Here is a 24,574-nt window from a genome sequence, read left to right as displayed (position 1 = left end):
GGTCATTCTGACCCATCAGTCATTGCAACCCACCATCGTATTGCGACAACTTTACCGCATACAAAAACAAAGTGAAGCATTTTCTTTTAACTGATGGGCTGTCTCAGACCCCCTACATTGCGAAGGTTAAAATAACATTATTTTTATTTGTTTTTGTATTGGGTAAAATTGGGCAAACACAACGGTGGTTCGTTATGAACCTTTGGGTCTTGTGACCCGAAGGCAGCACAAGGGTTAAATGCAACCTCAAGCATCTTGCCAATATTCATCCAGTCAGATCAGGTAAACCGCTGATTCTGGAAAACTTCAGAATTAAGTTTGGTTTCCTTTACTGCTACCAATGGTATCATGTAAAAAGAGCTTACAAAGTTTCCAACATGCTATCTGTAACTACTAAATTGACTATACATATTTTAGACTACCAGAGTAACCATTCCGAATAGCTAAACAGTTACATGTTTACTGAAGGTTTCTTCAGGAAATCACCCATACTAATGTTCAGTTATACACTGTTTACAGAAGAGCACATGCACTTACAAAAGTCACAAACTTTGGGTTTGAATTGTATCCTGGAGGGGTTTCCCTTAAAATGTTTTATACAATCATATATGTGTGTGAGAGTGTGATGTGACAACATTGATGTCTGTTTGCAAAAAAGTGTAGTTCTAGTGGTGTTTTAGTGCCCTTGTTGATTTTTAAGGAACAATCAAAATAATATTTCACAAAAACAGTTTCTATTTAGTGTTTCTAACACTTTTCTCATTTTGCCCGTCCATAAACATGCATCCACATCAACGTCACTATATTGCCTATTTAATGAATGCAGTGTGGTGTAATAAATCAACAACAAGAAATGGTCATGTCAGCTCTAGTAACTCACATTAATCCACGGATAACTCATTAGTCTATACCTTACTAGTGCCCTGATGTGAAAATATTTTTTCTTTTACACAATTTGTCAAAGTGGTGTTTCACAAAGATGTGTTTCAGTATTGTTATTTATTTATTATTTATGGTAATTTATAATTATCTAAAAATAAACATAGATTTTTCGGACAAATGTGTGGACTTGCATCACCAAATACAATGACAAAACTCAAGACTTTCTTTGCTGACAAGACTAAGTAAATGTTAATGTTGACTTTTCTTTGGACTTTCTACAAATACACTTACCTTACAATCTTGCTCAAGAAAATGTGAAACATATTAAGGTTACTTTAACGCAAAGCGTTGGTATATCATTAGAATAATATATAGTATCCCTCAGTTCTCGGGTCAAGAAGCCCTGTTGCAACACTGAAAGTTGATAGGTGGGTAGATCTCAGTGGTAGAGCAGCTGATGTAAAGGTTGCAAGCCCATATCCCCCTCTGCTAAAGCATCTGGTAAAATCAATTTGTATTATTATTATTGATAACAAAAACCTGCAAGACAATCACACCAAGAAATGGGCTGGAAAACTCTGTAATATACAACAGCGCCACTGGGTGTCTCAATTATGCGGTTGTGAGGGATGTGAGCGAAGAGTATGGTGTCAGACATGAGGAAAATCCATTCTATTTTAAGATATATAATATCGTTGAAGGAACTAGAGTCCTACAAAATGCAGGCATTAATACATAATAAATAAATCCCACACACCCACGTCTGCATTCCTGCGTAAAAACACCAAGTGTCTGTTCCTATAATCAGTCTCATAACATCTAATGTGCGACCTAGACGTCAGGGATTGGTATACTATACCATCTACTCTTAAGCACCTTTTGTGCTATGTAGACATACATGAAGGATTTACATCTAACATGGTTAGTGTCTATTTCACAATTTTAACACGCGTGCCGTTTATATCGCTATTGACACATACAGTGGCTGTCGATTAGTTTGTGTCTTTTCTACATGTAGGCGTGGCAAGTGTGTAACCATGTTAACATGGGCAACGTGTGATAGCTTCTCCATATATACTCCATATACTTCAAGTAGACATTTGTATTTAGTGAGCCTACAGTCGTTCTTTTTAGAGGTATGCGCCCTACCCTGTGAGCCGCAACATTGCTATTTTTGTGGCCACTCATCATGTGATATAGAACTTAAAAGAGCTACTATTAGTATTAAGTGGTAATGTCAGTTGGACCAATGACTAATAACTGAAAATCCACCATAATTTGACTTTTTATTTATTTATTATTCCTCCTTGGAAATTAAATAGGTACCCCAAATTTTAGCTTTGAAGGTCATACTGGTAAAGAAAATCCTAATTTGTGAACCAGCAGGGCACCCTGCTGGTTCACTAGGTATGAGCGAATTCCACTAAAGCTAAGGCCTTTATGCAGGGGCCTGAATTTGGGCCGGGCCATTTCCTACAAGTCTTCCCATCTCTCTCCCTGCTTTCCTGTCTCTATCAAATAAAAAATAACCCAAAACTTAAGTTTCAACTTAGAATGGTGTGTGTACCACAGCGACACCCATGGTCAGATCAAAATGACCCAAACCCATTTGTGATGGTTAGTAATAGTTTTGATGGTCCATCCATTATCTCTGGATAAAACACAGTGATTTCCTCATTTTACCAAGTTGTGGAGCAAACCCACTTTGATTTGGCCATATACTTATGTCTGACTTCCAATAGAGGAGGTTTTGAAGTCGCCTTTTCATTCATTAAAAAGTTGCATACAATTCATCTAAGCATTAGCCGAAAACATCAATATCTTTTCAAGCCCTCGAGTATCTTCCAAACTTGTTAGAACCGTTTTGTGTGCTAGAAAGGGAAGAGACGGCGTTTCGAAATTTCGTGTGCTCTCTACTGCTTCTCAAGAGTACAATCCATATCACTTGGCTGGTCCATTTGGATAGTTGTGTCAAACATACTGTCCACTTTCTCACATTTACATCGACATTCTCTTTATTAGAAGTGTGGAGCAGTGTGCGAATTATGGGGGGGGGGGGTTTGACCCCCCTAATTAAGACTTGGACCCCCCCAAAAGAGGTAAAAACAACAGGTCGGGGGAGTCGATACATTTATATATCGTTTTTACCTATAATCGTAAATATTACTTTACGACCTGGAGAAGAAGTTGACCCCCCGATTGTCATTGTATAATTCGCACTCTGGTGTGGAGCATTTATTCTTTAAAAGCAATTCACCTTCAAGTAATGTTTACCAAATTGGTATGACATTGTTATAAAACCTTAGTAAGAATACCAAACTATGCAATTGATTTGCTTTGTACAATTACTTGTATTTACTCAAACACCAGTAAAAAAGAATGATCCAACCTTTTGTCAAAAGATTTTAATAAGAAACATTTTTCTTATTGTCTTTTTTGATTGATCTTTTTTTCCGCTGCTTTGACATGAGGTCTGGCTCTATTTTCCCGCCAGTGCTGCTTCATTTAGCCATGTCTGAAAGAGCTCACCCCCTCCCTCCCCTTTGCAGACATAGGGGAGGGGCATTCCATGCAGACACACATTCTTGCAACATTACTTTTAGGGGCCTACTCGTCACTTTTACCATTATCCTGTGCAACTTCAGTGCTGTTAAAATATATATATATATAATTTCTGTGTTTAATTTGTCCCATTACATTGTTTTATTTATTTAACATTTATTTAACCAGGCAGAATCATTAAGAACAAGTTCTTATTTTCAGTGATGGCCTGGCATTGATTAAAAAAACTACTTAAAACTCAATTTGATAACCATGGTATGAAGCAAATGTAGGGATTTTATTGTAGCTACAAGAAAAATATCAAAGATCTTAAAAAGCACTTAAACATTTGTATGCCCTCTATTGATCATTCATGAAACTGCAGTGGAAGCAGACATTTCAATAGGCGGTTTCATCAAGAGAATAAAAAAAACAAAATGGCTGACATGAAGTAGGCTGCAGCCTGTAGGGTGGCAAGTTTGGGTACAAGTTTGATACTGTAAGTCTGTCAGTATTACATTATTTTTTTATTCAGTCATATATTCAGGACCATGAGAATTGTGCTTGTAGTTGTGTATAGGAAACTACTATCGTAAGTCACGTACACGCTGTATTGTATTTGACTAATTAAAGCCTGTTTAGCTACAATAATGAAATGTCTACATTTCGAAAGACATTCTAATTTGTGTGGTCTAGATTATGGCAACCTATGTTTATTAATTTCTGCTCAACTTTGAAACTCTTTCCATGTTGCGCATGACCTAGGGTGAATTCAGGTAATCTGTGACATTTTGCATGCATTTTCTCATCAGAGCTTCTTGATTAACCCTTGTGTTCTCTTCGGGTCATTCTGACCCATCAGTCATTGTGACCCACCGTCGTATTGCGACAACTTTACCGCATACAAAAAGTGAAGTGAAGCATTTTCTTTTAACTGTCGGGCTGTCTCAGACCCCCCACATTGCGAAAGTTAAAAGAAAATGCTATTTATTTGTTTTTGTATTGGGTAAAATTGGGTAAACACAACGATGGTTCGTTGTGAATCTTTGGGTCATGTGACCCGAAGGCAGCACAAGGGTTAACTAGTGCCCTGACCCATCTGTGACACCACACCAATCACGTTTTGTGATTTCAGTCAAATAACAATGTTATGATAACATCTATGCTAAATTTAGAGTCAAAATTCTGTGGACTAGACATAGCAGGGAAGAAAACGCTCTGGAGTTTAGGTGTCCCACATTACCCAAATTTACCCTACCTTCTACAATTAAGTCTGTTTTTCCATCCCAAGTTTCTTTTCATTTCATGTTCAATATACTGGGGTATGCATTTTTACCCTTCACACACTTGCTTAGACTCCTCCCACTAAATTCCACCCATCCCCCATAAACCCCCACCACCTCCAGCTTTGTCTGGCAATGATTATGGATTGTACTGTTGCAGTTATCTTACGAATGTAGTCAAGTAATTTCTAACCTATGAGAATCCACATAAAGAAATTCTTGAGAAACAGTCTTGATTTATTATTTCTTTGATTTTGTGATACTCTTTCATTGTGTGTAATCACCGTCCAAATAACCTATACAATTTATGTAAAAAATGCCTTATCCAAGTAGGCAAACCTATATGGATTGACATTTATGTTGTGTACAGTATGCCGTTATTAAAAAACTAGCAGATTTGTATTCAGTTGTCATTTCTGTTCGTGGGTAAATACTATGCCTTTTTTCTACAGTTGACTTTCACACCACGCGCGATCTGATTTAGACTCCTCCCACTAAATTCCTACCATCCCCCTCTTTTATTTCTTCCTTCCCCTTCCCCCATTCATCGCTTTTCCTGCCTTGTTCTCCGTCGTTTGCCACCCTGCTTATTTTTAAACAGGTCGACGTCTGTCATTATTAAATCAAACAAAGCATCGAACAGTGAAAAAAATACCCTCATACTACAGGCTGCAGAACGCTCGTCTCGACGCCGAAATAGAAAGCCACCTGTAAAACACATACTTACTTGCATTGGCAGACGAAGTATAATATAGTTGACAATTGTCACACTAACCTACTTATTTTACTTCAGATTTTACGCCGTTTCGTCGTTGACAGCTTCTTGTCTGCTCTCTGTAAGCCCAACCCCCACACACAGCACTCACGAGCTGCTCCTTTGAGTACGAAAAGAGGAGGAGACTGTATAGGCTGCAGCGTCCTGAGAGCAGTCCTCACCGGGTTTGTTTTGGTGTGAGGTGTCCCACCAGTGTGCCAGTGTATGTTCGGTTCTGTATAGATCTTATGTATATATATTTATATATTCCGACAAGTTTATGTTCCGCAATCTATGACCACTACACCTACACAGAAAGCGGGAAGAAAACACGTGCGGTGCGTACAGACGTTGGAGTATTCGCGGGCATTCGACGGACATCCAAGCATTGGTAAATTGGTTGCTTTTATCACGTACCTTAGTTAGCTAGCTAGCTGTATACATAATTAGTTTAATGCCTAGTGGTTTGTACTTATCCTCTTTCAAATGGTTTGCATGTGAATAATTTTAGTGGTTAACGTTAGTGTTAGCAACACAGACTGTCCTCTGCTGGCCAGGCGCCTGTGGTAGCTAGCTATGTCCTTAGTCAATTGAATTTAACATGTATTGTTTTTTTTGCTGTTACAAAGTGCAAAGTTTTTCCTCACAGTTTTCAAACGATTGTGTTAGTAGTCTTTACTGGGTATCCTGTTAATTGAAAGAATGAAATAATGTCAGAAATACTAATGGATGGTTATTGTAAATTTCACAGTTGCGCCAGGCATGATTAGCTACTATGTTTTATTGTCAGGCATATCATCAATAAAATGGCAACTTCACATAGGTTATTAATAGGCTGTCAAATTCCACATCAAACCCCAAATTGTACTTACTTTCATTGGTAAATTATGTATTTGCCAAACTCAAGAGCAATCTTCCCAGTGGCCCCTAGAGGAAGTAACTACCGAAGCTGCATTAACGTGAAATGTAAGTTCGCTAGGTAGGGCTCAGACGTCTTGACTTGTGAGACAGATGGATTCGCGAAACCACCATCTGAAAATGCATCGTGCCAAGCTCCAAGTTATTCGCTTATTCCTGAACTAGTGGTTCAGACCAAGAAGCGTCCAATGAGAACTTACTGGCAGCTACGAGTGCTCACCCTTTTCCCAACGGTTTCCAAGGATGACTTCCCAGATGGATATGTGTAACAAACATCTTGGAGTCAGGTCACTTCTTGTCTAGCACATGAACAGAGTTAATGGATGGTAAATATTAGCAACCATTTTTGTAAGGTCAACATGGCGGTTATAGTACAGCTAAAGATAAGATTATACACACAGGTTAAGCTTTTTCTAAAAGTTCTCCGCAATGTTGAGACACCATTGGCTGACTCGATCGATCATCCCATTTTATTCTTTGTTGGTGTTGTAAAAAATGCTCCATGTTCCATTTTTTAGATAGCAGCTTGTTCCATGGGGCAGTACAGTTTAATGTGTAGTGTGTACCCGGACATCTGCTTTCAAAATGTGATTTGGATCGATTATTTAAGGGTCAATCGGACCCAAACATTTTCTGGATCCTACACTTTGGTTACTGCAGAATCTTTTGGTGTTATGGAACCCACATTACATTTCAGGTATTGAAGCATCTGTGGACTGGTCTGAATTTCACATCAGATGCCCCCATTCAGGCTACATCAAGTGGTTGGCTGACATTTAGGCTTAGTAAGCTTGGAACGGAACAGAAGAGGCAGGCTAATGCATTTGTTTCTCAGAAATACCGGATCTCAAAAAGGGTGACCCCCCATTTTTACGTAAACAGTGAAATGCAATGAAACATTTTATTGTAATTATGCATTACCATGCAGGAATTCCTTACTCTGATAGCAATGTGGTCCCTGTACTTTAGTGAATGGATTGAGGCCACAAGGCTACAAACATGTAAGCTTTGGCGCTTAAGGTTTGTCAAGAGTCTCTTGGTCCAGCTGAAGCAAAACATGGCTGCTCTGGTGGCCATTTTGAGTTGCTTCAAAAATGGAACAAATGCAGCAGTGGTGACTGTGTGGGGGAGGGGAGAATAGAAGCAGAACACTCAACTAGCTGCATTAACCTCTGTTTTGAACACAAAAACAAGAGCAGATGTAATAGGTTGATATAACTTACAGACCTGCCAAGGTCTGTCTGACATTCTTCCCAGGCATTTTGTCACTCATTTTGAATTTACCCATAGTTTCCTAAAGTGGTACAGTCCAACTCAGCTGTAATTTTCCACTCAGAAGCCACACAGTATGTCTCTCAGCTTGTTTGCAGTGGAAATACAATGTGACTGTAAAGTTTATCTATTGCAGTTGTCTCTGGCCTTGGTAATGTATGAGACTTTTACAAATGTTTTTTTTCTTTAGGATATTTGCAAATATGAGGTTTTTAAATTCTCCCCACTAAGCACAAACACTAATCTTCCAGAGGGAATGGTACAGCCCTACTGCCAGTTCCCCTCCCCCACTCTTCTGTCTCCCTGACTTCCATATGCCTGTGGTTTTGTGCTCATATTGCTAGTGTAGCCATACATTCAGTGTGCCTGCTTTTGCCCTCCAATTAAAAATTGCAAACCCTGGATAGGACCCACCCACAATTTTGCAATATTTTGTTTGTGTGTGGTGTTGGTCAGTACTAATAAGATTTTATGTTTGAAAGCATACATATTTTGGGGGGGATGTTGTTGATGAAGTATGATTCAACGTAGACAATATAATGCCATGAATAGGCTTGAGAAAAATGCAGAGTTTGACTGATGTAACTACATTGTTAGCAAGCATAGAATCATGTTGACATTGAGTGTGGAAACCAATTAGATTGATTGTTTTTTAAATATTTTTTAAACCCATTATTAAATTAGACTATGTACAATATAATTTTCTGTGGTCCTGTTTCATTGGTGCTCCAAATATATGCTGAAGGCCTTCATGTTTATCTTTGCTACATAATCAAAGATGGCAAGGTTGTCTTTGTGTACTATTTAACTTCTAGAAGACGTACAATTAGAACACAAAATGTTTATTTTCTGTACAACACGGCTGACACAATTTTACCCCACTTCAATAATAAACATGCCTGGTATACAGCTGGTATATTGGTTATAGTAGTCTGTGTCAACTAGGACACAGGTTTTGAAGTCCTTGCTGGGGACTGGTAAATGAGAATATAGGCGCGTAAATGAGGCAAAAATTTAAGAGGCGAGTTTCATTTGGTTTGAATGGATTTGTCTGGAGTTCTCCAAAATACTGAAGGTCATAAAGAGTTAGTTAAAACAACAGACCAGAAAATGGAAGCTGTTGGTTTTTTTTTTCCTCTCCTCTACAAAAAAGAAAAAAAAACCTCAGCCAGTCTCAACTGGTTCTATCCAGTTCTGAAAGCAGCCTCTCTTGATTGGCTACTGGCCTGATTGCGTCTCTTCCTCCCCCTTTTCAATGTAGTGTGTGAATCCATGTTGGGTCCTACCCAACCAAATACATAATCCTAAATGTTTATAGTTAAATAACTATTTAATTAACTAAGTCTACAACGTGACTGTTATTTTGTGTCTTATCTTACGTACAAAGGTGAGAATATCCAGAGTGCAGCTTTTAATAACTATGGTCTAGCTTGTGGAGACAACCTGACCCACTAGTTCTCCTGTTTCTATAACAAGAGATACACACCTACAGATAGATTACAGGTAGGCCTTCCTATCAGACCAGAAAAAATACATAATTTGATTTTGGTCATCAGTCTCACGATAAATGTGTTCGTAAGTAACCCCCAAGGGTGCAGCAGAGTGCGTATGTTCCCACTGGTGTGTGAACATGTGAAATCCCAGGGAGTACTGGGTGCTAGCTAAGTCCCACAAAATCGTTACTATAGCCTTGAATTTTGTATAGCTGGCCATGAGGACTCTTTAAAGAAATGTTGGATTATTAATCTATTAAAAGCAAAACAAACATCCCTCAAAATACTTTGTTGGGCAATAAGTGCCATTTTAGTAGTGAGTACATACATTATTAAGTCATCCCCACCATGCCTGTCATTTCCTGTCTGCATACAGATCAGCCATGACAAGTCAAGAGTTTGAAGCCTGTCCTCTGTGAAACACTGATGTGGTGGACTCTAGAGCCTCTAACTGCAACTCCACGTGGAGTTGCAGTTAGACTTGGGGGTAGTTTATTGGAATTGGGAAACATGTAGGCTGCCCTGCTTTCATAGAGAAGTGTAGGTTTCCCGCCAAATGCATGACTGATCATGACACATTTTCCTCCAGCTGTTTCAGTCCTTTAATGAATGCCAATTGATTATATATGGTTATGGAGATGTGTGTGTGTGTGTACACGACCTGACAGGTGAAATGAAGTGCTTGACATGTATGCCTTGATCAAAAACAGTCGGTCAAAAGGTGGAACACATCGTGGGTGAGGACTAAGCAAAAATAAATGTTTTAGGCAGTTATCTTTATTATGTAGATTTTGTAATGATATCTGATAGTAACTGGAGAATCCATTCTGTCGTTGCCATTGTTGCAAACAGCAACTCTGGTGGCCATTTTGTGTTTCTACAATTTCCTGATGGATGAAAGAGGAGACGCTGGGGGATGGGCAGAGAACGCAGCTCGCTGGATCTCAGCGACCAGCTAGATCTTGTAGTTTACTCTGTCTGCTTTGAGGATATTTATACTGAACAACCTTTTATAATGAACACCCTGAAAAAGGCAACAGTCCATTCCTGATGGCCGTAGTTTTTCTAGGTCTATTTTGTCGTACCATATTGAGAGGGATGTTGGCCTGTGCTGATTTTGTTTTCTTCTGTTTTAGTGTATAATTAAAACACTGAAGGTGACAATTAATGTGTATTTTGTAGTGTGATCATGCAGTTATTTTACTGTAGCGTATGAAACACTTTTCCAAAAGGCAGTTTCTGTATTTTTCAGTGGAGGGGAATCAAGCCAACTAATTTCCAACAAAATTATTTAATTTAAGTTCAGAGCAGTAAAGACCAATTTAGATTTCTGTTGATTTGTTAAATAGTTCACCTCTCTAGCTCCCTCTCTAGCCAGGAGTAAACCCCCCCATTTCCAGAATGGTTCAGTCCATGCTTGGCAGTAAATTTCCACTGTGCACTTGGAGAGACTGTGCTTGAGTGGGGGAGGGGTGGTGTGTGAGGCTGTGCACTTCAGTATTGACTGCGTTGCTAGCTTAGGTTTGTGTGGGTATAAAGGACACTGTGCTCTTTGTTTTTTGTCAAGTTTCACAAGTATTTCAGTTGATATTAACTGGGGCTTATATTTACATGTTCACAATGGTATTTATCAGTTCAAGGATACAAATGCTTGTGTAATATTTTGCTTAGTGTGCTTGACAGAGTGATAGACTATAGTTGACACATTCTGCTGTGTCAAGTGTTCCTGTGCTAGCTGAGATACTGTCAAAGAGGACTCGCACACAGTTTTTACATGACAAACCACGCGTTGCTCAACCAGATGGAACAGTCCTAGCAGCAGCCCACCCCTCCCCCTCTCCCTGGTTTTGTTCTCTCTTTTCTACCCAGTCGTTGCTAGCTCCCTCAATTACAACCAAACAAATCACACGTAGAACCTCTGCCCAAGGATGAAGGGCCTACTATATGAAGCTTAGGCTCCAGCTATAGGTTCATATGCTTTTCCCTTTCAGATATTGATTCATATCTTTGGTTACATTATAACAAAAATATATTACTTAACTTTCAGCCTATGAATTGGTAGAGGGGGAATGATGAATCATTAAAACTCATCGCTCATGTTAGATATTAGTTATTGTTAGTTGTTTCCATGTTAATTTAATTTTGTTAATTGTTTGTTTACAACCAATGGTCGCAATTGAATGAAGGCACAAGGAAGGTCCAGTAATGAAAAGTAAAAAGAAACATTTTGTTCTGAGACATGTGGGGCAACAGTCAGTTGATGATCTTGACTCACTTTAATGGTTTAAATAAGTAAATCTATTGGGAAAGGAAATATGGCTTGTGGACATAAATCATACCCATATGGGGAGCAACAGTGGTGCCTGATGGTTCCCTGTTTGTAAGATCAAATATGTGGGATTATTTTAAAAGAATCTATTGTTAATAGGCCAAATCTATTTGTGCTCGACGTTTAAAGAAAAGTGTAATTTAAATTATATTTCAAACATTTTGTTTAGATTTTACCTAATGTCTTCAATGAGTTTGAAGTTTGAGTTTTCGGACTGCTGGTAGTTTACTGCTGGTTTGCTGACATTGTGTGGGGGTGACATAGTGTAGGTTTATGTTAATAATTGGAAGCAGTTAAATTCTCTTAACTTGAAATGGAAGCTATGCATATGAATCCAGGAATCATACTCAGTGAATGGGAGCATTGATTGGCGCAGGTTGTGGTGCTTGCTCATGTTGTTGTATGCACTTATTCTAAAATACTGTACTTGCAAGTATAAAGTAATAGGTAGGTTATTTTAGCATACATTGTATTGGAATGTATTCAGGTAATGTAAATGACCGAAAATGCGCTTGCTTTTACAAGCAAATGCCGACAAAATATTCTGCTCATGTTTTGAAGAACCATCAACATGGGGACTTAATCAAAAGACTTCCAACTACCTGTGTACTGTTTTGTGTTGAAAGGTAAAAGGAGAGAATTTGACTTGAGACTCATTGGACCATATCATGTTGCTGTCTCAGATAGTCATGCTGGTAAACTGGAGAATTATCACATTGGTGGAAAGATATTGCGTGGAAAGATGTGCTCACCCCTCTAGTTCTGAATCACATTATGTCATCGGCTAGTAAATTACCTCATTGACCTCGAGTGAGAATGAGCAATGAACTAGATAGAGGCAGCTAGCCAAGTGGACGATACTAGTTGGCTAACCAAGTATGAACTGGAGTGAAGCAAGACTACATTGATAGAATACCAGGGGATGGGATCTTGGAAGATCATATACATTTGTTGTACCACACTGGTATAGAGAACATTGGACAGTTTACACCTATCATGGATTTACTGATGCTGGCTTAGGGGGCTAGTTAAGGATTAGGTTTGACCTGGATATGTGAGCAGAAGAAAAGTAAACCTGAACTCCAAGTATTTATCTTACAACATCCAGCAGTGTTTTAGACAAATATAGAATTTTTCACTTTTACCAATTTTTTTTCAACTTTGGTCTATAAAATAGACCAGTATAATGTCAGAGTAACTTAAAGTTCACCTCCAGATCACAAGTCAATTTCCAGAGCAAATGCAAAACATGCCAGTGTTGAAACTTGATCTGTGGTGATACCGTGGAAACACGTTTTCAGCTTTTTAGAGCCCAGCCTGGCTGCACACAGCAGAGCTGTCAGCCATTTTGTTTCTGCTGGATTCAGACACAGCGCATGAAGACAAAGGTGTGGGGGAGGGGAACATTGCGCGCTGTGCGCAATAACATTGGAATGTGTACTGTGCTGTGGGTTATATCATGCTGTATGTGATGTGATTTTACAGTAGTGGTGTTTAGCACAAATAATGATATAGGCTATTAGATGGACCTGTTTTGTAAAATAACAAGAATATATCTGTCACCTCAATGTTAAGAAACCTAAATGTCATTGGACAATTTTTTTATAATGTTCAGTACAAGGACATAAGAAAAGTCATAGATCATTATTATGAAGTAAAATAAAAACAACCTAGATCTTGCTTATTTACATAGGCCTGCATTGACTGTGATTGGAGTAGCATTACACCTTAAAGTGGTGGTTTAGCCCTGTCTAGCTTTACATATTGTAAAGGGCGCATTATTATTCTATTTACACTGCGGACGTAGTCAATTTCTGTCGCAAGTCGTGATGTTGACTTGAAGCACAACATGAAGTCAAAGGCTCATGCTGTAAAGGATATAGCTGCCTGTTAAAACAGCAATGCAGTCATGTCGTTGTACCTTGAATCAACTTGACAAAGTAGTGCAAGTTATTGTCATAGCCTTTTATAGCGAAGTATTGTTTAAATGTGAGTAAATAACAAGATCTATTTTCTGTAAGGTAGCTTGGATTACAGGCATGTGCTTCAGCATGTAGTGCCATATCTTGAACCCTACTGATTTGAGGCCAGATTTGAAAAGGTCCACCCTAAAGTAATATCATTGCTGTTTCATTTTGTGCAGTAGGCAAAACTGATGACATCATGCAGTGATAAAATTGTACTTCAAAACACTGTGTATCGTGTCACCTATTGATGTCATGCAATGACACAATCTGTCCAGGAACATGGAGCGGTCAATCAAATTTCTCTAAATGAGAGCACCAGATTGTTTGTTTCCACTGGTGCCATTTATGCTGTGCTTTGGTTCATGAATTTTTGTATTTTTTCTTCCTATCATAAGAACTCGTCTTTGCTACTTTAGTTAAATAGGGTTCTTTGTACAATCATGCAAACTTCTGGAAGTGTTCCTCCTGGTCCTCTGTGTGTGTGTGTGCGTGCATTTGAGTGAGCAAGATGGTGGCTATTTGGGCATTTGTTCATTATTTAATCATTTAGTCTACACTAATGATGATAAAGTCCTAATTCTTCCATAAATCACATGCAGTCAAATACTGCATGTGGATATAGCTCAGTGGTAGTGCATTTGACAGCAGATAAAGGGGTTGCAGGTTCAGATCCGCCTCTGTGCGTCACTTTGGATAAAAGCATCTGCTTATTATCATATGCAATATATACTTCTATTTCTATATGGGCAGTTAGGCTAATGCCATTTCTTCCTAGAAGAATCTGGCCTGGTAGATCAAGCAGCACCACTTCACTTCTGTGCATAATCACATGGAGCAGGTAGATCTGGATCTTGCAGAATGTCTGCTACTCCAATTGGGTACTTACAGACAAATGAACTTTGTGGCACGAGTTATTGATGCAGAATATGGAAATGTATGCTATTCATTTGTTGCAACCGTTCCAGCATTATTCTTGAAAATGAAATAGGCCAGGTACACTTATTTAATCAAATAACCTCTCCCCTGTTCTTCTTTAGGTAGAGCCTTTTGGTGCTAAATCCATGATAAGAAACAACACTACCTCAAGGTAAGATTCAATTTATTAATAATAACAACATTTTTAGTAAATTGTTTTAATGTTAAAAAAATTTGATCATGTTAAATATTTTATATTTGTTTAAGGTCATAGAATTGAATCGTTAAATGCTTTATACAGTTGGCTAACATTACAAGCTACTTAATTACTAAAATATAAAAACAAAAGGCAGGCTACAACAGGGTGCTTACATGTTGGAACCTAGCCTCGCAACTAAATACGTTCTGCAATTGGAACAGTGTACGGAAATCATGCACCTTTTGCATATCCCTTATTGTTGCCAGCAGAGTGTAACTACCAGACCTGATTTGCTGAGGAGGTGACCAATAGGAGCACAGGGGGAGGGGAAAAAGACAGAGCAGTGCTGCTGTAGTCTAGAAAGTATTTTCTGCGCTGCAGATCCAAGAGACCACTGCACTTGACTGCCAAAGCTTGCCAGCTCAGTCAGGGATTGATATTTTTAGTGTGGTAACAGACTATCTTTACCAAAACATTGTTTTCAGAATGTTTCCATTTTGAATATCAGCAGTCTATTAACCAGGACTAAAGTTATCGGCGAATACTTTGTATCGAGCTGTATGAAGAAAGAAGGGCTGCTGTGCTCAGCGTAGATTTAGCTGTGCTTAGTCACATTTGTAGCTCCAATTTTCTCCTGTCAAGTACAATAGTAAAATATGCTGAGCTCAGAGGGCTAGAACCTTCCAGAACAGAACAAAAAGGGAGAAAAACACAGCTCTCCACAGTGACCCCTGGAGTTGGTTCCAAGTCACTGCACAATTTGATGTCAACATATCTCACTTGTACCTTTTGAAAGTTATTGTTGGAGTTCGTATAGGCTAGGTGGATGTCACAGGTGGGTAGCCATTGCTTTAGTCTGTAAGTTGTGGTTTTTGCCTCTCTTTAACTAGGGCATCTTTTCCTGTATCCCTTAGGTGAAAATGGAAGTCGCTGTGGCGGAGGAGAAGAAGAAAATCTTCAGAGCCAGAAAGACTATGAAGATAAGTGACCGGCAGCAACTGGAAACTCTCCACAACTCCTTATCCTCCAGCGGACGGGCTTCATCTACCTCCTCTTCACCTCCTCCCTTACTGAATGGCACGCACAAAGAGGATGGACAGAAGGGGGCAGATAGTGACACCAGAGACTCGAAGAGCCCCGTTTTCACACCCTCGACCTCGCCGAACTCGCGCTCCCCCCCCCTTGGCCTGTCCCTATCGTTGTCCCCCTCCCCTCCGGCTGTCCCAAGTCCGAAAGCTAAGGACGACATTCCTCCTTCGCCCTCATCACCATTCCACTCTCTGAACAACGAACTGAGAAAGATTGAGGAGGAAGGAAAGAAGGCGCGCTCTCCGTCCCCACCTAAAGAGTGTCCCCAGTTGTCTTCAGCTAAGGAGGCCAAGGAAGGACAAGCTAAAGAGGCTGTGACAGCAAAAGCAGGGAAGAAGCAAGAGGAAACAAATGGCACAGAGAAAGAGGTTTGTATAAGGTTAAGAAAAAGAATGGTGGAAAGGCAGCAACATGGAATGATTAAATGGTCAGATGAGAATTATTTTATTTGGGGTCCAAGCATTGCTTAGCAACACCCAAACTGCCCTTAGCATGGTATGGCGGCCTAGCTAAGCTACATACTCATCTGTGTATTCTCTGCAGGAAACACGCACTGCTACCAAAAGCAGAACCACCAGTTTCGTGAAAGAATCTTCTCCAAGCTGCCCTGTTTCTCCTGCCACATCTGACAAGGTGTCAGAGAAAAGCCAGAAGCCAGAGCAGAAAGACTCTGTAACTATGGGAACGGTTACAGACAGTACGGAGGCCAAGGCTCCCGAGGCCTCTTTAGCCAAAAAGGAGAGATCCTCCTCCCCCAAGGCTACCACAGGGTCTCCTGAACCATCCTCATCCCCCTCTACCGGACCTGTGCCAGCCGAGGACATTAAAAAAGTGGCTATTAAGAGTGGGAAGGGTGATGGTGATCAGGGAATGAAGGCAGAGGTAAAGGAAGATGAGAAGATGGAAGTGGACTTAAAAGTTAAAACGGAAGCGAAAAAGGTGAAAAAAGATCTTAAGGTGGAGGATTTGCCGTCGTCTTCTTCATCTTTTTCATCTAACACAGGTATGAAACTGACATATTGGGATGGATTGAATAATTGGGAATGTAACAATAGGAGAGAACCTGGGATAATATCGATAATGCTTATCTTCAAACTGTGAAAATTTACTACAAAAGTTGTACTACACAGGCTGTAATTCAGTGAGTAATGACACGGTCTTATGTACATTTTTCCTGACAGCTGTTAAAGAAGAAAAGAGCTCCTCTGGACATAAGCGTCAACTGTCGGAAGCTGATGTCAAAGATGAATCGAATGTGGACCGAGATGGGAAGAGGCAGAGGAGGGATGGTGTTGAGTTAGAAGCACAGCTGGAACTGAAAATCACTGCTAAATCTGGCAGTCGCCATAAAATTGAAAAGGTGGGTAACATTGGTTGTTGGCAGTGGGATGTGCCCTTTCCCATGTCTTTCAAGGACAATTCCAAGAGCAGGAGTCATAACCGTAGCCTTTTAACTATATAAGCCATGGATATTTCTTGCATTGGTATACTAAGTAAGCTCACAAGACAGATCTATATTTCCTAACAAAATATTTTGCTACTTTGAAGGTCAAGCACTTTGTTTTGCTCTCTACAGTTTCATTGTGTGGATTGTTTTATAGTTTGATATGTGTTTTAATCAGGTTGTTCAGCAGTTGGTGGAGGAGCGAATGAGGGTACTGCAGCTGACAGTCTTCGACCAGAGTTTGCAGGAGTTAAAGGAGCGTATAGACAAGATTGACTGTGCCACCAAACACCAGAGCGCCCTTAACACACTACAGGTAAGAAGAAATGGAACTAAAACATACAAATTCTCGACCTCTACAACATTCTTTATTTCATCCAATACAATGGTCAACCCAAGCCATTAGTCTCAATGTAAAAGTATCAAGTAAAACATGACACACGTATTAGAAATTGCAGGTGCAATAAACTCATGCCAAATCTTTTTCAGGCTAAAATAGCTAGACTAGCGAAAAAGTTTGGAGAAGCCAACCAGTCCTCAGAGAATAAAACAAAGGAGGTAGGAAAACAGAAGTGGGACAGAATCCCAATATTATCCAGCCTAGATATCCAATACTGATACCAAACTGTCCACAAAAATAAAACGATGCAGCATGTTACTAATGTACCCTATAATTTCTTTCCCACAGGTGCTCACAACCCCTGTAACTAAGACTCCAGTTTCCACCAATTCCACTCCTACGCAGCGGTAAGAGTTCAGCCTTTTAATTCTTAAACATCCTTAGAGTTTTATCAAATGTTTTGAAAGATGTCAGAAAGCTATAGGATTCAGTACTGTAGCCCATTACTCGTTGAATTTATTTCAACGTTAGATTAATTGACAGAATGTACGGTACACAAGAACATTTCATATGGTCTCATTCTCAATTCAAATGGTTTAGCATTGTGCTTCAGGCTGTGTATGTGGGTTTGTATTGTGTTCCCTTGTATGAACGTGACAAAACCAGACTAAAGCCCATATCTCACATGGAGCCACGGTAACGTGTGATTGAATGTGTAGGTTCTGTACCGGATTGTGTCGGCAGTATTGTTAACTCTAGAGGCTGGAATACAATCTGGTGGAGAGTGTGAATTATGACATCAATCCCAAAACACCACTTTGGGATTTAACGATATTTTCGCCCATTAAGGGTCGACTTCTCAGAGAACATGAAGGGCTTACCCTTCTATAAAAAAAATATTTTAAAAATCCCTCGCTCAGAGACAAAAATTGTTTTTCTTTTTACGGAGTAGACGGAAGGCGCGTCGTTTTTTTTTTTTTTTTTTTTTTTTTCTCCACCGTCAAAAACATCACATGGTCCTGAGTCTTGTGACGTTCTACAATGTGAAGCTTGAGAGCAACCCCAGGCTCTTCAGAGTGTTAGTGTATGCAGCACCCGCTACAACTGCACCTCTCCTCCCCAACAGCGTGCTCCGGGGGCTGACGCCGGAGCCGCAGTCCAAGACACGCAGAGGGTGGCTGGCGCCCTCTCTTGTCAGGATACCCGTACAGTCGATCAAACAGGAAATCAAAGAGGAGGATGATGTAGAGCTACCCAGGCTCCCCTCGGAACGGAGGACTTCAGTGGCACATCAGCTGTCGGAATATAACGAGGGGCCAGCTAGAAAAGATGTACAGCTGCGAGCGCTCACCAAGGAGAAAGAGAGGCAGCTGTTCTTTGGCTGCAGGGACAGCCAGATGAAGCACAAACCGGTCCGTTACGCTGTGCTTCTCTTCCGAAACCTTGTCCACTATGAGGAGTACAGCAGCTGGGTTGGACAGGTCAATTACGTTGGGCTTCAGGGCAGGGAAGCACTTCCTGTGAACTTGAGGAGGACCATGAGGGCTCTTTTGGAATTTCGCTTCAGCAATTTGAGGCGATGTGATTGGAATAAGATCCGTGAAGCAATCAATGCAGATCTACGAGTGAAGAAAAAAGAAGCATTTTTCTCTTTGACTTAAGATGTCTTTTATGGAGAAGCCATTTCACATTTAAAGTTCATCAATTTTACTCTTGTGGAGAAACATTTACTCTAAATTTTTCCAATGTATGCGTTTGACTGATGGTTTTTAAACCATAAAAAAAAAGTTATATCATTTTATGCCCCAAACCACAGCACTCAAAATATAAATACGGTCCCAGCTAGAATGAAACTTTTGTGATCTGACAAATGAGTTGGGTCTCGGATTATATCATACAGAACAGGATACCAAATTGCAGTGATCCATGAGTCCAGCGCTCAGTGCAGCTCAACATGGCAGCAAAAACATTCATATTTCCTTCTTGCGGACCGCCCAACCAAATGACTTCACAATTGACAGTTTACATCCTTGGGTCCTGACCACTGCACCTGCCGCATTTTAATCGTCAAACATTGCCCAGTTCTCAATGATTGAGCCACAGACAGACACAGAAATTCCGGCCTTTATAGTTAAATATATAGTCGAAGTCTGCAATTTGGGAAATCCTGTCCGGATGATGCGATATGATCTGGATGATACTGTGCATCAGCACAGACTCGATGTGGAATGAACTCCTTTTTTCATTTCCAAAGAAAAAAACTGCAAGATTGAAATGGAATACTGAGGAGGCCTGATAATGTGACTGAAATGCCATGGATATGTGTGACAAAGCTGGTCACCACACCCTGACCCTGTGTCTATGAACAACTCAAAGCATTCTACATTTTTCTAAACAGGCCAGTCCGGACCTCTATGGAGCTAAAGCAGACCCCCACCACACCTGTGTCAACCAACCCCCCTGGTGAGTAAGAGGACCGTCTTTGCTTACACTATCCCTTATTCTTAGTGTTCAAAACATGACAAAGATTGGGAAGTTATAACTTATTTGGTCACCTAAAGGTGTGTATATTCATCCCATTCTTCTTTTTTTCCCCCTTTTAAATATTCTCTGAATTTCCATCTTGCAGTGCCTCCTGCCCAGCCCAAGTCTATTCCTCCCACCTCCACAACCACAACCATGGTAACACCAGGGCCCATTCTCCAGCTGATCTCAACAAGCAATTCCACCACGTCCACACTGGGCACCAGTGCTACCCAGAGCCAGCCTACGGGAACCTTGTTGCTCAAGACCACTCAAGGGACCAATATGGTGGGCCAGGGCCAGCCTGTCCTCATCCAGCTACATCCAGCCCTGTCCATGCCTAATGGGCAGCCCGGGACCGTCGTCAACATCCCCGTCTCCTCTTTCGCAGCTGTCAACTCCCACAACAAGTCCAAAACCACCACTTCCACCTTCATCCTCAAAGCAGCTCCCCCCACCACCACAACAGCCACGGCTATGGTCCCAGCCATCCAGGCCTCTACCTCCCAGATGACCCCAGCCCAGATATCTCTGGCTCGCTACCAGGGAGGTGCAGGGGGCATCAGCACACCCTATGCAGGAGTGTCTGTGGCCACAGCCAGGATGCCTGTTCAGTCTGTTTCCGTAGCAGGGGCGGTGTCTTCATCCTCCTCACCAGCGGCCTCCGGTCCAGCTGCGACAGGCTCGACAGCTCCTGGAACGCCCTCTGGGATAACGATGACATCCAAGACAGGTGGGTACCTGGCACCACTGGGAGCCCACTCTAAATGATTGTTCAAGTAGTTCAAGCTAATTATTCAGCTTTTACAAGTGTTTTACAAACTGGCTTTGTAGAACTTCTTGCTTGTTCTGTTTGATGTGTATTGGAATGTTTATTACACAGCAGAAGCAGTGGCTGTTATACAAACCAAAAAAGAAAGACATGTAAATAATAATAACTCCCTCACTTCTTTCTCTCTCAACTTCAGATAATCAAGCCACAGGCTCTACTCCAACCAAAACGCCTGTGCAGGGGCCCCGGCCCAAAGGCTCTGTCATAGACCTTACTGAGGACGACGATGATGTACAAGGTGAAGATGAGATTCCGACAAACAAAATAACATTGCTGTTTTATGGTTTTATTTAAAAAAATTTTTTTAGCAAACGCTTCTATCCAAAGCGATATACAAATGGGGCAAATAGTAGCCACAGCAGGTTTATCAAGGACCAGAAGTGCATAGTTAGTGTAAAGTAACACAATTTTATAATTTCAATGGTTACTGTCCAGGGACGCTGGGTAGTGGCATCTTAATTTTCTTCTCTCTGTCTCAAAGTTGGCAATATTTTCTCCCTCTGATAATTCTTCCCCATTTCTTCACAGTGACGGGCGTTAAGAAGGCCGTAGGTATAGCTGCTCATCGTCCTCCAGGGCCACCCCCGCTGATAAGCATTCCTACAGGTGAGAAACACCAGTGTATTTGTGTGTGAATGTGACAGCAAAAAAACGTGGGTTCCATACATCTAATGTGCTGAAAAACAATTCACCATATCCTGATGATGTATCTTAGTAGTGGCATTCAGCCTAAGGTTGTCATTTCATGCAGTTAAGAGTCCTATGTCCTTTATCCCAGAATTGTGACTCACATTGTTTGTATCTACAAAACAGGAGCCACTGCGAGGTTGTCTCCTCAACACCCTGTGAGCAGTCCCCAACATACAGTCCACCACCGCCCCCCACTGGTGAGAATCTTAATCCTCTCAAATGTTCTGTTTTAGGCATATTTTCAATGTTGTCTGTAACTAAGTTTTTAGAAGAGAATTTAAAGAAATATTTATAATATATGAGCACCAGTTTTTACCTTCTTAGTTATCCATCTCTTGCAACCCTCACAGGACTCCCCGGTAAAAACACGCCTTAGTACACCATCCAGAACCTCCTCCACAGCCCTGCCCTCCTTACCGACAGCACCCCAGCCCACCACCCGCCTGCCCCAGGAGGCTGCCCTGACCTCGCTCCCCCAGCAGCCTCAGCTCAAGCTGGCTCGGGTGCAGAGCCAGAACGGTATTGTTCTTTCCTGGTGCGTGTCCGAGACCGACCGCACTTGCGCCCCTGTGGACAGCTACCACCTGTACGCTTACCACATGGACAACTCTGCCGCCAACGGCCAGGCTTTGCAGCACTGGAAGAAGATAGGCGAGGTTAAAGCCCTGCCTCTACCAATGGCCTGTACGCTCACCCAGTTTGTGTCTGGATCAACGTATTATTTCGCTGTCCGAGCCCGGGACATCTACGGTCGGTTTGGACCTTTCTGCGAGCCTCAGTGTACTGATGTCATCAGCTCCTCCTCCTCAGCGAGCTGAACCAATCAGAATGGAAGAGGGCATGCATTTTGGGAACGTGCATATTTGTGTTTTAGGAAGTTGAAATAACTGTTAAATTCTTTAGGGAATGGAGTTAGGATCCCTGTGTTAAACACATTGTACACAACCACATCCAGGGACATCCATGGTAAATATATGTTGCTGGGACCCCAGATGATAATCTGGTTTGCGACAGGATTTTGGTCAACTGTTATGTATAATTTTTGTGATTTAAGATATTGTTCAGAATTGAATTAAACCTCTACAGGCTGTTCAGATATGCTGACATCTGTTACCTGGTCCAGTTCCTATTTACTTTACAGGAAATGGTTGCATCAAAATGCATTGTTGTGTTGGGAAACTAAATACAAATAATGATGGTAATTTTGTATGTTTGTCTGGTAACCAGACTTTGACAAATACAATAAAACGTTTTATTAAAAAACTTTTCTAATTGAGGTTTCTTGTTTTGATTACAATTATATAAAAATGATTCTGACACAAACTTTTAATTGGAATACTGGATGAAACAAGTTATTGGTAGTTTTTATTGGGAAGCAGGAGCTTTCTATACCAACATCATTTAGTTAGGTGTCTGGAAGGTGCAGTAATCATTATAAATGAAGAACAAAGACGGGTAGCTGTTTTGAGAAAAAAACTTACATTTTCTAACAAACTAACTTGTAATATCTCAAGCAATAGATATGTAAGAGAACAAAGGTCAAAACAAAGGTTTTAACTTCATGAAGCTTAATTACATTACATCTACTTGTACTGTGCGTACATTTAGGAGTCAAATAGTACCAGGCCACAATTACGTTTTAGTTCTCTTAGCCACATAAAGACACCACTAATCAAAGATAACACTTTATTAATCCCCAATATTGGGAAATGTGGATGTTACAGCAGCAGAGACAAGTAAAAAACATAAAGAATAAAATACAATGGATAAATGAAAAACATCTATACAAAAATGCAAGGAGTGTCTCCCGCAGCAGTTTGCAGTTAAGGTGGCCGCCTAAGCAACACACGCCTGCCGCCTTAACTACGTTGTCAAACTATATGAGTGATATCTGCCGTGTTACTCTGTCCTGTTTTCTCCCTTTCATTCCAAACCGTGACCAACGCCAGTCTCTGCAGAACACATAAAAATGTGTTTTTTGAGGAAACATTTTGACCACATTTCATACAATAATTGCAGCTCAAGGTGCTTTACATAGAAATCAATAAATAATACAAGTAATAAAAGTAACCATTCTGAGCACAGGCGGCAGTCTTTGCGGTATCTCGAGCCACAGTCTTGGTTTCCCAATAGCTATAAATACAAATGTAACTCAACAAAAACACAGGCCGCAGTCTTTGCCGGAATCCAAAACACATAAGCCGCAGTCTTTGCGGTATCTTGAGTCACAGTCTTTGTGGTTTCCCAATATAAACAAGCCGCATGTCTTTGCGGTATCTCGAGCAGCCAGAGTCTGTGTTTTCCCAATATAAATAAAAATGTAACTCAACAAAATACAGGCCGCAGTTTTTGCGGGAATCCAAAACACACAAGCCGCAGTCTTTGCGGTACTTCGAGCCACAGTCTTTGCGGTATCTCAAGCCACAGTCTTTGTGGTTTCACCATATAGGCTAAATAAAAATGTAAAAATGTTTTGCGATGGATCCCTTTCAGCCATGTTGAGTTTGGGGTTTGGATGAAAAACTGGCTAGCTAAGAGAAAGGAAATATTTAAAGTGGATTCTTTATTTCAGTACAGCTGGCCTGGGAGGATAGGAAGTAAGCTACAATTGTTACCGTGTAGACTACACAAACAATATGGCTGAAGCCCAAGACTGAGATTTGACTTACTTCCTGGACAACCTTTGAATGAACAATTTACATATATGTTTTATAGAGCCCATTGTCATTTAGGAGCACATTTTTGGATGGCGATACAGCCAGGTGAGCAGTGCTGAATGCTGCTATAAGAGAATGCCTGAAATGCTGTTGCTGAAGGCTCTGCTCTCCATCTGCCACAGGTCCGAAGGGAGGGGCTGCATCTTGTGCACCTGCAGGGGCTTTCTCTGCTTCTGAGCATGGCAGCCACTTAAGCACTAAAATCTGTCAGATTGTGTTATTATATCTGATTGCATTCCATACAGCCCCATTGACCCAGAAGTGCCATTGATAAGGATTCTCAAACTTTGGCATTTCCACTTAATTGCGACGATGTTCGGTGAAAGCAACTCATGATGTTGCGACTCGGTTGGCAGAGGCATAAGGAAATTCCACAGCTGGTGTAT

General features: G+C 40.7%; 1 protein-coding gene across 4 annotated transcripts; it reads left to right on the top strand.

Moving 5' to 3' along the window:
• The first annotated feature begins 5,312 nt into the window (after nt 1-5,312).
• atf7ip (activating transcription factor 7 interacting protein) lies at nt 5,313-22,741 on the top strand. Of its 4 annotated transcripts, XM_062447951.1 has the most exons (14): nt 5,313-5,851; nt 14,477-14,526; nt 15,468-16,010; nt 16,186-16,645; nt 16,824-17,002; nt 17,265-17,402; nt 17,576-17,644; nt 17,775-17,833; nt 19,825-19,889; nt 20,056-20,682; nt 20,918-21,019; nt 21,310-21,387; nt 21,595-21,668; nt 21,822-22,741. In XM_062447951.1, the coding sequence occupies exons 3-14, from the start codon at nt 15,474-15,476 to the stop codon at nt 22,287-22,289; spliced, it is 2,856 nt and encodes a 951-aa protein (XP_062303935.1). In that variant the 5' UTR covers nt 5,313-5,851; nt 14,477-14,526; nt 15,468-15,473; the 3' UTR covers nt 22,290-22,741. The 4 variants fall into 4 exon arrangements, with proteins under 4 accessions (XP_062303935.1, XP_062303937.1, XP_062303936.1 ...); XM_062447950.1 differs by lacking the exons at nt 5,313-5,851; nt 14,477-14,526 and adding an exon at nt 14,975-15,388; XM_062447953.1 differs by lacking the exons at nt 5,313-5,851; nt 14,477-14,526; nt 21,822-22,741 and adding an exon at nt 14,960-15,388 and having other exon boundaries at nt 21,310-21,454; nt 21,500-21,614.
• The last annotated feature ends 1,833 nt before the right edge of the window (nt 22,742-24,574 follow it).

Source organism: Osmerus eperlanus, chromosome 22, assembly GCF_963692335.1.
Source record: "Osmerus eperlanus chromosome 22, fOsmEpe2.1, whole genome shotgun sequence".
Taxonomy (NCBI): Eukaryota; Metazoa; Chordata; class Actinopteri; order Osmeriformes; family Osmeridae; genus Osmerus; species Osmerus eperlanus.
This window is presented reverse-complemented; position numbering and strand designations above follow the sequence as displayed.